The sequence below is a fragment of the Tachysurus vachellii genome, chromosome 14, assembly GCF_030014155.1.
Source record: "Tachysurus vachellii isolate PV-2020 chromosome 14, HZAU_Pvac_v1, whole genome shotgun sequence".
Lineage (NCBI taxonomy): Eukaryota > Metazoa > Chordata > Actinopteri > Siluriformes > Bagridae > Tachysurus > Tachysurus vachellii.
Window position 1 is genome coordinate 17,855,874 of NC_083473.1, and position 17,244 is coordinate 17,873,117.

At 38.0% G+C, this 17,244-nt stretch overlaps 1 protein-coding gene across 2 annotated transcripts in view; it reads right to left on the reverse strand.

Annotated features, from left to right (window-relative positions):
- Positions 1-523: 523 nt before the first annotated feature.
- lingo1a (leucine rich repeat and Ig domain containing 1a) overlaps positions 524-17,244 on the reverse strand; it is a 31,216-nt gene continuing 14,495 nt past the window's right edge. For both annotated transcript variants that reach the window (XM_060887497.1, XM_060887496.1), the window contains exon 2: positions 524-6,448. In XM_060887497.1, coding sequence (XP_060743480.1) covers positions 4,589-6,436 — 1,848 coding nt within the window. In that variant the 5' untranslated portion in view covers positions 6,437-6,448 and the 3' untranslated portion in view covers positions 524-4,588. The remainder of the gene's footprint in view (positions 6,449-17,244) is intronic.

A 17,244-nucleotide genomic window follows, 5' to 3' on the forward strand; every position in this document is an offset into this window, starting at 1 on the left:
AAAAATGTAACTTCAGGAGCTCTGTTAACAAGAATGTAAGACACTTAGCAATCTCACTTAGCAGCTCATTCGCACAAAATCCAATATTTGCTCTTTCAGACTAAACATTTTTAAATTAGTAGCTTTGGATGATCCAAGACAAGTGTGAATGTTTTTTTTTTTTTTTTTTTTAATGAAAGATATATAGATTTTACGCTCCGTGCGTAAATTGTGTTTAGGCAATTTAATTGGAAAAAAAAAACAACTTCAATTAACTCAATCGTGAATGTCAAATTTTGACACATGATGCATTCCCCTGAAATAAACCTTAGCTCATAAACCTTAGAAAGATCAAAGACAAAATAAACATGTTAAAAATGCAATTTGTTTGATTAGACATCCTGCTTTTTTTTATGATTTTTGATGATTTTTTTTTTAATCCTCATTACAGTAATCAGCTTTTTTGTTATTTTTATGAAAACTCCATAATTTTTTTTAATACAACATACCATAATTTCAACAATTCAACATCAATCAAACCGTTAATTAAAAACTGCATATTACCTTTTATTGCACAAAACAATCTGAACATATTTTTCATATTTAATTTTTTTACCCCAATATAAAAGGATGTTTTGGACCACATTATTTAACATCTTGGTATGTAGGTAGAAAGAAATGAGTAAACAGCATTTTCTTGGTATTTTCTGTCGGGGAGTTTGCACAACATGAGCACAGTAGGTTTGGAGGTTTGAAACAAAAAAAGCATTAACAAATGGCATGGTAAGGTGTGTGAGCATCTCACTATTGGATGTGAATAGAATTTTCTTTTAAATTTGGCAAGCGAAACCATCTGTGCTCCTCTATCGGCTGTGCATTCCATCAGCATGAGAGCAACAAAATAATTGCTCTGGCATTTAACCCACTTTGTCTATAAACCGACACTCTATCCTGCTTTATCCCCCTCACATCCACAAAGCTCCGACAACCACATTACAGACTTTCACTAAGGTAAGAACATCACACACAAATACGCTTCTGCAAAGCCAAAATCACAATCAGTATCATTTCATCATCCGCTCTTTAAATTCTTGTGCAACTCATATTATCAAGGAACAGGATTTCATTTTTACAAGTCATATGAAAAAAAAATTGTTTGGGACTATTTTAGACATATTTATTCAAATAGTGATTAATTTAACTTGAAACATTTTTTTTTTTAACCAATCAGCCAGTTTTGGATTATAAGACAAGTAATTACAGGCAACATGAACATCAGGGTTGTCAAGCACATTAACTTTAATAAACCTAATGCTTACCGATACACACTCATTCTGTAACTTACCTTCTACAATGATGAAATTGTAGAGATTTTAATCCAAAAATAGTAACCAGGAGACTTCTTGCTAAAGTCTTAGTAAACGTAAAATAAAATGGAATTAACAGACGCCAAAATAGAACTGGTCTCTATCTGGAACTTCAAGCTCTAACATAGCATATATACCAACTTTTGTAAGACCTGCTGGTTATATCATAGTCAAAGATAACGATGGGTAAACGAATCATATAACTGTAAAACAATATATACTGTAATACAAATAAAATCTCCTTGAATTTTGTTAGATCCACATTCGGTTAGCTAAACATTTTGCACAACTCTGCATAATCAGAATAAGCATTGATTTCTTCATTTCTGTCTGAAAACAAACATAATGACCCTCATTCGTTAATGTTGCTATTCTGTTTTTGATTTATTTTGTCACCAGACAGTGAATTAAGAGATACTACCATCACTGTTGTTCCCGCTGAAAAGTTTAATGCTTGCATGTAATATCCATAGAACAGGCCACGGATTGCAAACGTTCCATAATACTATGATTTATAGGCCTTTGTATGTTTCATTTAAAAGTTCAAGTACTATTTATAAGATTTATTTAACGTATTTGTTCTTTACCTGTAGTCCATGCCTTAGAAAACAACTCAGTAAGCTACTATTACCAAAGATGGACAGAAGCTAAACTGACATTGTTGGTCCAAGTAGAAATATATTTTTGTGGTAGTCTCACCGATTACTGCATATTTTTGTAAATAAATTCAATCAAATTAAGATGAGTAAGGCTAAGAGAAGCCAAGGGAAGTAAAAATGCTACGGCTCATCACAGACATGTCAGAGTTTACTTAGTCACTTACATATTCCACAGTCATTAGCATAGCTAGTCATCAAGACTGTGACCACATGAAAGCATTAGTCATAGTGTAAAATATTTCTCTCCACCATGACAAATCATGTCTGTGATTGTAGAACGAACGCAGAAAGTTCTCTTCTAATACGAACTGAAACAACATAATGTTCTAAAAACTTTTCCTATTACTTCTCATAGTTAACACTTTACTGTATAACTGTCCTAGATAAGGTTATATTGCCTTTTTTCTTTTATAATGTACTCACTGCTAAGTGTCTACATAGTCAACATGAGCCATTTGAGTGCTACTAGTCAACAACAAATGGGTAACTAGTGGCTAGCTACAGTATTAGCATTCGGTTAGAGCTGAGCTACAGAGTGCAATCAGCAGAACAGAAGGCAGCCGTAAGACCTTTTGTTAAAGTGCCTTTTATCTTAAATCTGTAAGTACAAACAGATTTACCTGCTAAATATCTACTGCTTCTGTGTTTTTCACTTACACTGAATTGTGTGCAGATTGAGAAAGAACCTCTTAAAGAAGCCTATCACCGTCTACCAAAAATCATTAAAGCTGTCCTCAATTAAATGCTCCCTTACGTATGTGTGACTACATTAATCCTGCTTTTCGGAGGAGCGATTTCCTTAACCTTAGTCCCGCAGCCAGTAAGAAATGAAACTATAAGCACTGTTTGTACAAACTCGATAACGGCAGGACGGAAAAGTTTTGCGTGAGAACCCAAAGATTTCCAAGTACACAGCAAAGCACTGACATGATTTTTTTTCCTCCATCTTCCTTTTTTTTTTTCAATTACCATGTCCCCTTAAGGGATCTGTAACTTCAATTACAATTCAATTACCAATTCCCATATGGCAGCAAAATGAATGATTTTCATGTCCTTAAATTAAAGTGGTAATCAAATTCTCATTTGTTACATGTACTCTAAGCATTGTTAGGGTTAGTGTGACTTTTATAACTGTTTTTAAAAAATAATGCTGTGTTCCCCTTTTCTCGGTTTCCTTTACGATTCTGTAAATCATCTGATGTTACCTTAGAGTAAAAGGTTTTTATTTGACTTTTGTCATAAAAATTCGTGATCATGGTTTATGCTCGATGTGCTTATGAATGTGTTAGAAATGTCCCATGTATGCACCCAGCAAATAAACTAATTCTATATCGGTATCCTGTCCAACTGTTGGGGAAAGGTACAGTAAGGTATCCTATCCTGTAATTCATGTAGTTCTCTGTAATTTGCATGGCAGCCATTTGCATATTGGAGCCTTATATATTGGTTTTTATAGCCTGTGACACAGTATTAAAGAGGTTTAAAAGAATGCTGCAAGAACTTTGCCAATACATCAAAGAGAGGAACTTTACATAATACACATTTGCTCGCTCAAACTGATATATCGCTTAATAACATTTTTTTAATCATAAAGGTTGAAATGATTGAATACCTACTTTGTACTGTGTGTTGAATCTGTACGTTTTGATTTCACCTACAATTGTCACATTTATTCATTAGAGTCCAGGCCTTATAGAGCTGAAAATGAAACCTTTTGCCACCCACATCTGGCATCTGTGAAGGCTGTAGGTCCTGAAAGCACTCATGTGAGAGATGAATGCTTCCTCCCTGGGAACCATGTTGTGTTAAAATTTAAAATTTCAATTGGCTAAAGGTTGTAAGACTCTTATGAATGGCTTAAAACGTTCATTCTTTATTCTCAAAACTAACTAGATACACAACTGTGTTTTCTTGTGTTTCTGCACATGAGTAAAAATGTAAATAAAAAAGGAATTAAAGTAAAATGTCATTCTCAACTGAACCTAGAAGGTGTTTTCAAGACACTATTGTCTTAAAAATGCTTTGTACAGTGAATGTGATTTGTAGTGCAGTGTTTGACTTGGATACCAACAGTATTCAAGGAGTGTGGCAGTGATCCTCTGAAACAAATGACATATTTAGCATAGCATTGAACTTGTTAATGTGCTTTTCAACCCAAAAATGTCTGCTGCTTCTGTATGATAAAACATTCTCAGTTTGAATGTTAAAAATAAATCATACAGTAACACATAATGCAGGCAAAAGGACAGCAAAGGAGGACAATGGTCTTTTGTGTTTTGGCGGTTCACACGGACATCGAGAAGGGTTCGTTAGTCTTTTTCCTTTTTGCCCATAAAATTCCAGTAGAATGTTTTACAAGAAAATTGTCTTTCAAGAAATGGTCCCTGAAGGCCAGGCAGAAAAAGTCATCATAGAGAAATGCAGTAGTTTTCTCCTCCCATTTTCAACATCAAACACACAACATCAGAAACACTTCCTCTATAAGAAAGTTGCAGGATCCACTGGTTAATCAGGATAAGTTTGAAATTTTACTCACAAGTACTCATTTAGTGTTTACTGTGTATTTAACACTCCTTGCATGGATTAAATCATTTTCATATTAAATTTGCGAGGTGCATCAGCAGTACCACTGCTTAGTCCTGCATCTGATTTACGTGGTACATACTCGATCTCGATGTTGTGTTTGGTGTTACCTTTACCCCGGCTCCACAGAAACAGCAGTACTAAACAGAATAACACAACACCAAGGAAGGAGATGAATCCCATAGTGGTGGCAATGATAAGAGTCTTGATGTCGAAGGGGAAAGGAACAGTAGCTTTCGTCCCATTGGCTCCGCTGTCACTGGGCTGGTTAGAAATGAAAGCAAAGGTCTTGTTGAGCTGGTTGGGCCAGTCAGGAGAGTAGCTGTGGACATGAAGGTGAGCAAGAGCACTGTCATTTCCACCTGCATTACTTGCAATACATGCATACGTCCCATTATCTTGGATCTGAGCGTAGCGCACTTCTAAAGTACCATCAGGAAACATGGTAAGTCTTCCTATTGTTTTGGGGGTAATGAACTGTTTTTGAGGCGAAAGCCACATGATCACCGGGGCTGGATCGCCATCTGCCTGGCATGCAAAATGCACAGTAGTTCCTTCATCCACATACATCTGCTGTGCTTTGCGGTCCCGGATTCTTGATTTGCGACATGTGAAGTAATTAGGCTGTAAGATGTCAGGGAAATCTTTGAACTCTTTTCCCTGGACGAACTCCGGTGAGGTGCATGTGGGTTGCTGGCGGTTGAAATTGAGCCTCCATCTCCGACGGAACACCCAGAGAAGCCTACAGTCACATGCCAGAGGGTTGTCATAAAGCACCAGTGTTTCCAGGTTCCCCACTGAGTGAAAAACTGATTCTTCCAAGGTAGACAGAGCATTCCCTGACACATTCAGGATCTTTAGATAGTTGAGTCCTCTAAATGAGTATGGCTCTATTATGGCCAGTCTTCCACCAACCAAGTGAAACTCCTGAAGTCTGAGCAGATCATGAAGCTTGTTCCCTTCAATGACTGCAATGGGGTTGTAAGACATATTTAAGAATCGTAGGTAAACCAGGTGCCGGAGCGCCACGTATGGGATTGAAGTTAAATTGGCATTGGTGATTGATAAGGATGTAAGATTCAAACCGTACAAGCAGTTAGTAGTCATCGTGTCCAGGTATGGCCAATTAGCGATCTCCAGAACTTTGAGACGGGAGAGGCGTTTGAAAGAATAATCTCTGATGCTGTTAATGTTGAGGTTGCGCAGACACAAAGTGTTGAGGCTATGCAAATGAGCGAAGGCCTCTGTGGGAACAAAGGTAAGGTTGCACTTTTCCAGTGTCAGATGTTCCAGGCTGTTGAGGCCATGGAATGCTCGGTGGGATATAAACACCAGATCATTGTCACCCACTTCCAGAGAGTGTAGGTTGTAGAGATCCTGGAACATGTAATCTAGCAGGATAACTATTTTATTCTCACTGATATCAAGCTTGGTAAGGTTACTGAGGCCAGTGAATACACCTAGTTGAATAAGTTTAAGCTTATTGCTGCGCAGCCCAAGAGTCCGAAGTCCATACAGGTTGTTAAAGGCCCCAGGTTCAATGGTGGATATGGTGTTTTCATTCAACTCCAGCTCCTCCAAGTTGGGAAACCCAGAGAACTCCTCTGGGTTAATTGTTTTAATGCGGTTCTTACTGAGGTCTAGGAATCTTGTCTCAGATGGAATACCCTCAGGAATTGACATCAACTTTTTGCGGTGGCACACAACAGCACGTTCCTGGGCATTGCATTCACACCGGGATGGGCAGCCGGTGGTAGATCCAGAGAGCACAGTGGCAAGCATTAGAATTAGGATGGGCTGCCAGCATGCCACCAGGTAGCTGTGCCCACTTACTTCCACTGCCACCATCCTACCGGTTACCTGCACAAAAAAGAGGACTATTTAGCAAAGGAAATTTGTGGTATTATCTATCTATCCATCTATCCATCTATCTATCTATCTATCTATCTATATATATATATATATATATATATATATATACATAACATCAAGAATACTTCATAATGTAAATATAATGATACACAAATAATAATCAGTATATACAAACTGATTCTATAGTATTTTATTTTGAAAATCCTCAGATGACAACATTTTTGACATTTCACTGACATGTTCATTAAGACCTGGTGGGCAGGAAAAGCAGGAGGTAGGAACTGAAGCATAAAAGTGTATGTGTGCATAATAGTGAGGGTTGGCATGTTTTGATTCATCGTCAATTTTCTCTAAAGGCTTTCTTCTTACAGTTGTCGTATAAAGAACGAGAATATTTCATCACTATTACAGCATATATATAACATGCCATATTATGACATGAACAGTGCAAAGCAACATTTTTTTAGTACTACTGTATCCCAGATTATTTGTGCCCCCACCATCTCTGTAACAAGAGCAGTGCTCAGCTTAATATAAAACAATGGAATCGTATGATAAGCACCGCTTTTATTACCAGCAACGTCCGAGAGTAATTAATGATCTTATCCACGCAGTGTGAGGCTGCATGTATGGACTACCATCTGCATCATCACCACTGCATCAGCTTAGAAATAAAGAAGAAAGAACAGTCAAAGACAAAAAACGCTTGGGGTGATAAATGTGTCACTGCAGCACATAACTTGTACAGCTGCAGACACCTGGCTATAGACATAATTTGTACCCGAAGTGATTAATCTTCCAATTTAAGGGCTTTATATTCATATACTGTATTAAATATTTATACACAGCACAGCTTTAAGTACAATACTTCACAGAATACACAATTGTTCTTTCAAATGAAATATCACATGAGAATGCAAATTACACCCTAACATGCAAAGCAAAATATGCCAATATACTTCACATATTATAGTGCAAAGGAAATGGAAACTGCAATTGACCTGCAAAGAACATTAGAAGCGTGCTGGCTTTCTTTAATTCTTTAGTGCGTTCTTTAGCTCCTGGTACGCTGGTGCGTGCTGCGAGTGCGAACCGAATGTTATTGCGTCAGTCTGACTGATCTCATACACCGCAAGAGTCCATTTACGTTAATGTCAGACTCTCTATTACACCGTGTTCCACTTTCACTGGCTTCTACAAGTATTTTCTCTTTCGTAGCAAATCAAAGAAATATTGTCAAGTAAGGTGAACATGTTTATTACTTGTACTTCAAAGAAAAACCTACATCATGTGTCTGATTTCTGTAACAAAGATACAGTGATTTCACTAATACCATGTTTTTAAAAAAAAAGCTGCTAGATATTTAATCACCACAGATGGAAAGAAGTGGATTGCAGTCGGTAGTGTGAAAAAACAAAAACTAAAAAAAGACAGCAAAAAAAATGACCTTTTACGAGCCTTATTTTTTTTTTATATCAACATGAGCTATCACGCACTATACATAGAACCTTTAAAACACATAAGCACCTTATGCACAGTAAATGTTTTTTACTGAACTGTAGCAAATGTTATCGCAACATACCCAAATGTCCTGACACCAGCAACCTTTCCTTTTTTACTGTGACAGATGTTTTGCTGGTCCTGGCATTCACAAATTGAGCAAAGGAAGAGAGATAATATGTTGACAGAAAGACTGGCCAAATGCTGTGGGCACTTGGCCCACTGACCGATGCCAATCAATCATTAAACATTAGTACTAAGACAGCAGTATGGGCACATGCTAATGATACCAAAAATACCTAAATCACTTGGCTGACTGGTTGAAATTTATCCCCAAAAATCGTAGAGATCAGAGATTCCACTTCCAAGCATGCTGTTTATGGTAATCCAAAAGAAATAAAATGCACCATCTGTGAGAAAACAAAAGTGACAATCCCTCTTAAATGCTCTAGCTAAATATGTATGATCTGCTTAGAAATCCCTCTAAGACTGCTGTCACTGCTATTAGTGCTAAAAGTTAAGCACGTAAGCCATGACAGTTTCACTCACACTGCTCACAAGCCCTAATCCTTCTAGCGTTTTACATCATTTTTCATTTGCATTGCTTTGAATCTCCGTCCCTCGTGTGGCGCTCATACGCAGCCTGTGTAAGATTGACAAATTCAATTCAACACCTACCGTTCTTTATCTCCTTCACATTTCATCATTCCATCTTTTCTCTCTTTGTGACCCAACCCTATTATCAGAAAGAATCCAGTCTCAGTTTGTATTTAGTTCTGCACTCTTCCCTTGTAATTCCCTTTTAATTCCAATCTAGCTGACAGACCATTTTTAAACCTTTGAAGAACAAAGTCGAACTTGGCACCGGGGTCGTCGACGTAGATGCAGACACCACCATCACCATCACCATCACCACCACGTCTACTCCTACTTGTTACTCATTTGTATTCCCGAATAATCTTTAAATAGGCTTCAAACAGGAAGGAAGCTGTTGGAGAAAAACTATTTCAGACGTTTGCCCTTGTTGTCACCGGTACCCTGCTGAATGAACTAGTCACCTAAATATAGTGCCCTTTATGAGTTGAATCATCACTTAGAGCAGGGAGAACATTACACTGCCTGGTACTCTGACCCAGCAGGAATGTACCTTTACACCTCTGCTATGCCACCATTACAATTAAAGTGGCAAAGTTTGTAGGCAGATCTTTAACCGTGGGGGGAAAAAAGAAAATATATATGTTACTCATTTTCTCATTGCCACATGTAGGAAATAAACTTCTACTATTCCTGCCCCTGCTCTGCTTATTGCTGTTTGAGTCTAGGTTGTTGTACAGTAGTAACACGTACTATGTGTGTTTCTTGTACATTCTGAAGTGAGTATAAAGGTGACTGCAGGTGTCTCTGTGATTGAGACGGGACCCTGGTGGGATGATTGAATGCAGTGTGATGTGCAGCAGTTTAAAGCAGAGCTGTTGCTGGACAGATGGGACAGCCTTTAATCCCCAGCCAGGAGCTGCTGTTTGCAACAAGGTGCAGAGTTCCAACAGAGGCCAACTGCTTTATATACATACTAAACCTTATCAACACACACACACACACATACACACACACACGTACACATACACACACACACACACGTACACATACACACACACACACACGTGTACACATACTGTACACACACACACAAACACACACACACAAGTACACACACATACACATACACACACGGCTCTCCACACAATCTGGAGTTGATGATTAATATTCTGTCCTTTCTCCCTGTCTTTTCACAGAACGTTTTTGACCTCCATGTCATCTTCTCAACTGGCACAAATGGTAAACTGGCAAACATCCAATAAAGAGTAAGGCTTAGAAGAGAATCACTGCCTCAAATGTCATCCTGCCTCATTCTTTTTCGTGACTCTGTGAGGCTTCATAGGCTTCACAGGATGAATACATGTGTGATGTCTCATTTTTTAGAGGACTGAAAAAGAAAAAAAAATCCTTTGGCACCTTTCAGAGAGGCCATACGCATAAGCACAATGTGTGAAGCAGCCTATTTCTGGGAGTTTGTCTCTCTTCTCTTCTGAGGAAGAAGATTCTGTTTTATTTTATTTTATTTTAGAATATCTTGGAATACAGGGCTAAAATGACTTTTTAACCATAAATCTATCATTCCACGTTAATAAAAACGAGGAAACATTTTACATGAAGCTATATGAACACCAATTCAATAACTGTTTTACAGAACTCTAAATATTCAATAAATAATTTATACATTTTTATTTTCATTTATTCCCAATGAGCAAGCCAGAGGTGACGATGGAAAGGCAAAATTCTTTGAGACGATATGAGGAATAAACCAAATTATATTATATTTAGGTAAAAGTATATTAAAATTAAAATATAATAAAGTATAATAAAATTAAATAAAATAACAAAATTCCGCATACACAGTACTCTGCAAACGTTTTAGGCAGGTGTGAAAAAATGCTGTAAACAAAGAATGCTTTCAGAAATCTAAATAATGAGTGTTTATTTCTGTCAATTTACAAAATGCAAAGTGAGCAAACAAAAGAAAAATCTAAATCAAATCAATATTTGGTGTTACAACCTTTTGCCATCAAACCAGCATGAAGTGATGGCACGGCTCCCACAGAGCCCTGATCTCAACATCATCGAGTGTGTCTGGGATTACATGAAGAGACAGAAGGTTGTGAGAAAGCCGTCATCCACAGAAGATCTGTGGTTAGTTCTCCAAGATGTTTGGAACAACCTACCAGCCGAGTTCCTTCAAAAACTGTGTGCAAGTGTACCTAGAAGAATTGCTGCTGTTTTGAAGGCAAAGGGTGGTCACACCAAATATTCATTTGATTTCAATTTCTCTTTTGTTCATTCACTGCATTTTGTTCATTTATGAAAATAAATGTTTAACACTTCCATTTTTGAAAGTATTCTTTGTTTACAGCATTTTTTTCACACCTGCCTAAAACTTTTGCACAATACTGTATATATATATCGTCGCTGTTGGGCGGAAACCTCGTATGTCCAAATTTAATCAATTTCATATTTTTTCACATATCGATGCTATTGGTCAGTCCCCACGTGGGTCTGTTATTTTTACAAGTTATTAACCAATCTAAAGTCTTGAAAATAGCTTGAGCGCAAATCTCTTAACTCCATTGGACACTTCAACTGTCCACCTCTTCCTCACTCCGCGGGAGAGCTTCGCGGCATATTTCTCCTTAATAAGAGTCGCAACGAATCAACACGTCTTCTGAGGTAAATGTCTTCAAAACACTGGGCTCAAAGAAAAAAAAATCTTGACCCCCGCTAGTTCTGGTGCTCGTCTGAGGACAGGAATTTAGCGCAAGACAATCCACTGCAACGCGGAATAAACCCTGTGCACTGCAGATAAGGTACGGCGTTTTTTTAATTTACTGAAAAATAACGGTTTTGGAGATACGAGGATTCCGCCCGACAGCGACGATATATATATATATATATATATATATATATATATATATATATATATATATATATATAATATCTTAGAGAAGACGATTGGTCTGTGTGGCCATTTTTTGATCATCCAGATGTCTACATCAATGTAATTGTGTCTGTGTTTTGTCAAGAAGAATTAATTCTATTTGATAATCCACTGCCTTAATACACTTCACTTCATACAATACATTGTCTTCAGCTCCTCCCTGTCATGCCAGTGTATTCTAGTTAGATAGCTACGATCGGGAACATCTGGAAATTTGATTTCAGACGTAAGTATTCCTAACATTAGCAAAAGTTATGTGATGATAATAATTTACTGTCCTTATAATGAAAAAAAGAGTCTTTTTTCTTTGTCTCCTGTTGATGTTGTACTCACTTTAACATTAGGAGCCGATAGGCTTTTAAGTACCATAGTATAAAGCCAAAAGTGCTGTTTGGCCATCTTTCACATCTAGCAAGAAGCAAATCCAAAAATCTGGTTTAAAATCTAGCAACAATGGAACAATCAAATGTCCTCGACATTCCTGTGAGATAATCACATTCTACGTGTGTGTGTGTGTAAGACCAATAGAATGAATAGTATAACAAACTGCATATGCACAATATGACTCCCAACTAAACCGTACATACACATTGAAAAGAAAATTCATGCACACGTACCAAATTATTTGTATGGTTATTTTCTTAAAAGGAAAAAAAAGCCATCTTGAAAAGCGAAGGGTTGATAACTGAAATCTTCAGAATTAGTCACAGGAACATCAGACTAAGGAAAAAACACACAAAGCAGTGTAGGAGTTTTTACACAGGCGTGACGTGCTAGATCTCGTCATTTACGTCTAACATTTACGGTGTGGACCACTGATACAGATTAAAAAAAATGTTTTTTTTTTAGAATCTGAACATAATCAGATGGCTACCCGAACGTACCCTGATGTCAATGAATAACATGGTTTTATTATATAATAAGCAGATGACTCTGAAGGAACTAAGTGCTGCTATGGATAGAAGAAAGAGTGAACAATTAAGAACCTGTCAAATGGAAGACATTGTGGAGTATAAGGTGTTGTAGATGTCTTCAGAAACACACTGTTGGTGATTTGTTCCTCACCATCATTCATTCGAACAACATTTAGGCTTCCCTGAATAAATGATCATATGCCATTACACTGCACCTAGACGAACTTCCACAAGATTCCATGCTAAAACTAGTACACAGTTAAATATTGTCGTTTTTTTTTTTTGTTTGTTTGTTTTTACCTTACAGATATTATGGTTGTGATATGTTTCGGTCTACGATTACATAATGGATCAGGCTATATGTTTAAATCAGTTTCCTAGCTTTTTGAGTAGGAAATTCAATAATAAAAATAAAAACAATTAATGCGCCCATTTATGGTGAAGTGGCGAACAATATGGGTATTGCAAATAAAATTTAATGGTCAAGATGAATCTACGTATTTGAAGAAGACAGGTTTACCGATCAAACAATTACAGGAACGTCTAGTTTCTCAAACTAGATAAAAAGAAGTAGACGATATCTGAGTGTTTTGATATTTAACTTCAACACCAATGACTGATTTTCTGTTTTGTTGATGTTCTATTTTTCCTTTATCTTGGTTAAATAGCATAAATAATCCTTGCACATGCTACCAGATTTATCTGATTACTTGTTGTTTTTTAATTTTTAACTATTTCTCCCAGAGTCTAAAATGTCCTAAATGTCTTAGTCATGTCCAACTTAACAGTTTTGCTTACTGGATTATATAAAAGTAGAAACTCAAGCTTTAGGAATTTGTAGTTATTCAAGGTTTAATCAACAAAGAGGGAGCACGGTGGCTTAGTGGTTAGCACGTTCGCCTCATGCCTCCAGGGTGGGGGTTTGATTCCCGCCTCCGCCTTGTGTGTGTGGAGTTTGCATGTTCTCCCCGTGCCTCGGGGGTTTCCTCCGGGTACTCCAGTTTCCTACCCGGTCCAAAGACATGCATGGTAGGTTGATTGGCATCTCTGGAAAAATTGTCCCTAGTATGTGAGTGCGTGAGTGAATGAGAGTGTGTGTGCCCTGCGATGGGTTGGCACTCCGTCCAGGGTGTATCCTGCCTTGATGCCCGATGACGCCTGAGAGGCACAGGCTCCCCGTGACCCGAGGTACTTCGGATAAGCGGTAGAAGATGAATGAATGAATGAATGAATAATCAACAAAGAGATGTCATTAGTTTTCATTTCCTGGAATGAAGAATGATTCTTACAGGCTGCACTGTCTACTTTGTTTGATACGAACCACGCAAATAAGTGCTTTTAACAATTCATCGTCAAATTTGAAGAAACTCTTTGAGGTAAGAGACTATTTAACGGTAATTGAAAGTTTTTTATTACTATTACATTTATACAGACCATGTTTGATTTCACAATAGTATCGTTGACATAATGTTAATTACCAGAACTTTGGTGTTTGTCGCCGATACCGAATGTTACTACAGTTACTGAAATGACAAAAGCCAGTGCAACGTGGCGTGAAATGATGTTTTAATTGTTGCAGAAACATTACTAAACGTGTATTTTATTGTAGGTCTTGACTTCATAAAGGGAAATATGAAGGAGTCCTCACAGATTAAGAGGATTTCTTCAAGCCATTGAAGTCATCCCAGTTACGACAAGGCCCAACAGTGCTTCAAGGCTATCTGTCATGTGTGGGTGATAACATGGGTGTCCTGAAAACATTCCCACTTCTGCTGTAGCTGTCTTTAGAGCTCAACACACCGTTACCTGTGTCTGCTGCCTGTGAACATCTTTTCAGCACAGCTGGTCTTATTTTTAATCCAAAAAGAGCTAGAATAAATTCCAAGAACTTTGAGAACCAGCTTTTGCTCCCACCCTCTGAGACTGAGGGCTAAATCATATCGCAGTCAGCTCTTAATATTTAATATAACTTATTATATCTTAAGATTCATTCATTCATTTTCTACCGCTTATCCGAACTACCTCGGGTCACGGGGAGCCTGTGCCTCTCAGGCGTCATCGGGCATCAAGGCAGGATACACCCTGGACGGAGTGCCAACCCATCGCAGGGCACACACGCACACTCTCATTCACTCATGCAATCACACACTAGGGACAATTTTCCAGAGATGCCAATCAACCTACCATGCATGTCTTTGGACCGGGGGAGGAAACCGGAGTACCCGGAGGAAACCCCCGAGGCACGGGGAGAACATGCAAACTCCACACACACAAGGCGGAGGGGGGAATCGAACCCCCAACCCTGGAGGTATGAGGTGAACGTGCTAACCACTAAGCCACCGTGCCCCCCTATATCTTAAGATTTTACTTTAAAATTATTGTATTCATTTATTTATACTATTTTTTTGTACTTTAAATGAACTAAAAATTGTTTTATGCCGTTTTGGAACACCTGAGTTTGATTGAGACTGACATGTTTACTTGTTTGACTTGTGTTTCGTTCTGCAGTGTTTAAGAGGCTGTTGATGTAGATTTAATGAAATATAAAGGTGTATGTTTTCATTACTATTATAAGTAAAAAAAAAAAAAAAAAACTCACAAATGATCTGTTCGTTATTTTTTTTACTGACAGTATCTCTTAGTGTTGAGGTCTAGTGCATCTTTGAGCCTACATTCAGCATGAGTAAAATACTCGTGCTGTTAAAATGTGAAACTTTTAGACTTTTACTCAAGTTGTATTGGAATTGGTGACTTGTAACTTGTAATGGAGTCATTTTTGCAGTAAGGTATTTGTACTTTTACTCAAGTCTGGTTTTCGGGTACTCTTTAAAACTCTGTTTTAGGCGTAAACGCCTTTGTTAGTCTGTGCACATGCACCTTTAAAAATGAGGGCGCAGGTTCCGTACGCTGTAGCACATCACTCGACAGATTAAATCCTGCTGCTGTCAGCAAGATGGGAGATGATCTACAGCTACAATCCTATTAGAGCACGATGCTGCACTGCTCCAGTTGTTCTAACGGTAGACGAAGCACTACAAGACGACCCGCGTACCGTTCTATTTCTCTGTCCATCATTTGCACTTGCTAAATAACCAGCAATCAAGGTGACTGACTTTCATCTATCGTTCCTTTCTCCTTCCTCCTTCAGAGGAATGGCTAACAGAGAAGAAAATTTAAGATTCAATTTTGATCCTTGGCCAAAATGGTAGAGGAAAAAACACTAGCAATTTGCAAACCAGTTGCTGATTCATGGCTGTAGAATTTAGTGCCTCTTGAATGATATAAAAGTGCCTCAGCAAAGTCAATACTGTTTACTCATTTAAAATTTATCCCCTCTGACGCAGCGGGTTGGAAAAACTATTTTTCATAAGTGCTCGCTCTAAAAAAGGAAATGGCAATAAATTATAACATTTGCCTATAAAAGACTGCATGCTAAGATGGAAAGAGAAAGAGAGAGATAGGCAAGAGGGAGACTATACTGACTAGAATAAGAACAGTGCTGCAGTATTAGCTGATGAGGAGGTAATTAAAAACAATTCGAGTTTAATCTCAACTTTCTCTGCTTTGGTAGCAGTTACTTTTGTTTTGGGTTCCAGCGATATTTTTGTCATCTTTGAGATTTAAGCCTCAGTATGGAGAGCCAAGAGAAAACATAAGCGATCTCTAGTCAATAAAGGAACGGAGCAACTTGCTATTACATAGAATTTATTTTAACTTTTGCCTTAAAATTTGAGCAGCTTATGAAGAAGCACCTGGGGCATCTCAGAGAGCAGAAATGGGTTGGACATCATTACATTGCTATGGATATAATCATTTATAGAAATATAGAAATATAGTCGTCTTGGGAAAAACAGAATCGCATACAATTTCTTGAGTCCTCAGTGTCTACTTTGATATAAGCTTCACATTAACAATCACTGTGGAGTGAAACATTCAATGCTCAACATGGACACAACAAACCAGTCCATTTGTTGGCTTCTGAGAAGAACTTAAGGGAATAACTAAGGCTCTGGGTTGCTAATCAGCAATTTGGAAGCCCCAGCACCACCAAACTGCTAATGTTGGGCCCTTAAGTCAGGCCCTTAACCCTCTCTGCTTCAGGGGCGCTGTATCATAGCTGACCCTATACTCTGATCTTCTGATCAAGGATCCGAGAAGAAAAGCACGAATATGTGACGAATAAAAGCTTCTCTATCATAATATCATCAGGTATTGGTGCATCTTGTAGGAACACATGAATGAATATGGCACTGGGCTGACACCTTAATACCAGAGTACTGTAGGTGCTGAGGCATCCTTAATAAACTATAATACTAGAACATACCAAAGTTAAAGTATCATCTAAATGACCGTTAAATAAAAAAAAAAAAACTTTTTTTATTCTGAGAAAAAGATGCTCTTTTAATTTGCACAGGAACAGCTGCACCCTTGATCTGACACTGGCCAGCTCAATCTGTCTCTGAAGCCTGTGTGTGTTCTTCCCTGGAACTGCCTAATGCTATTGATCACTGTGGGCTATTCTATTTCCCTGGACAGGGCTCAAGCCTTTCATTTGTATTCTTCCCTTTCACATCCTTTTCCATCTCCGGGCTACCAGGAAGAGGGCAAGGCCAGAGGAGTTGAATGGCTTCACTCTGAGTGTGGCTGGGGAGAGAAGAGGCCTTAATTAGACCAATGAACTGTCCTGGAACAGGTTATTGTTCCACACTGCCGAGTACTTACTGACGATCTGACAGGAAGAGAAAGAAAAGGCAGAATGAGAGAATAAGAACGAGGCAGCAGCAAGCAGATCATCCTCGTCTCTCATCTGCTCTTAGGAC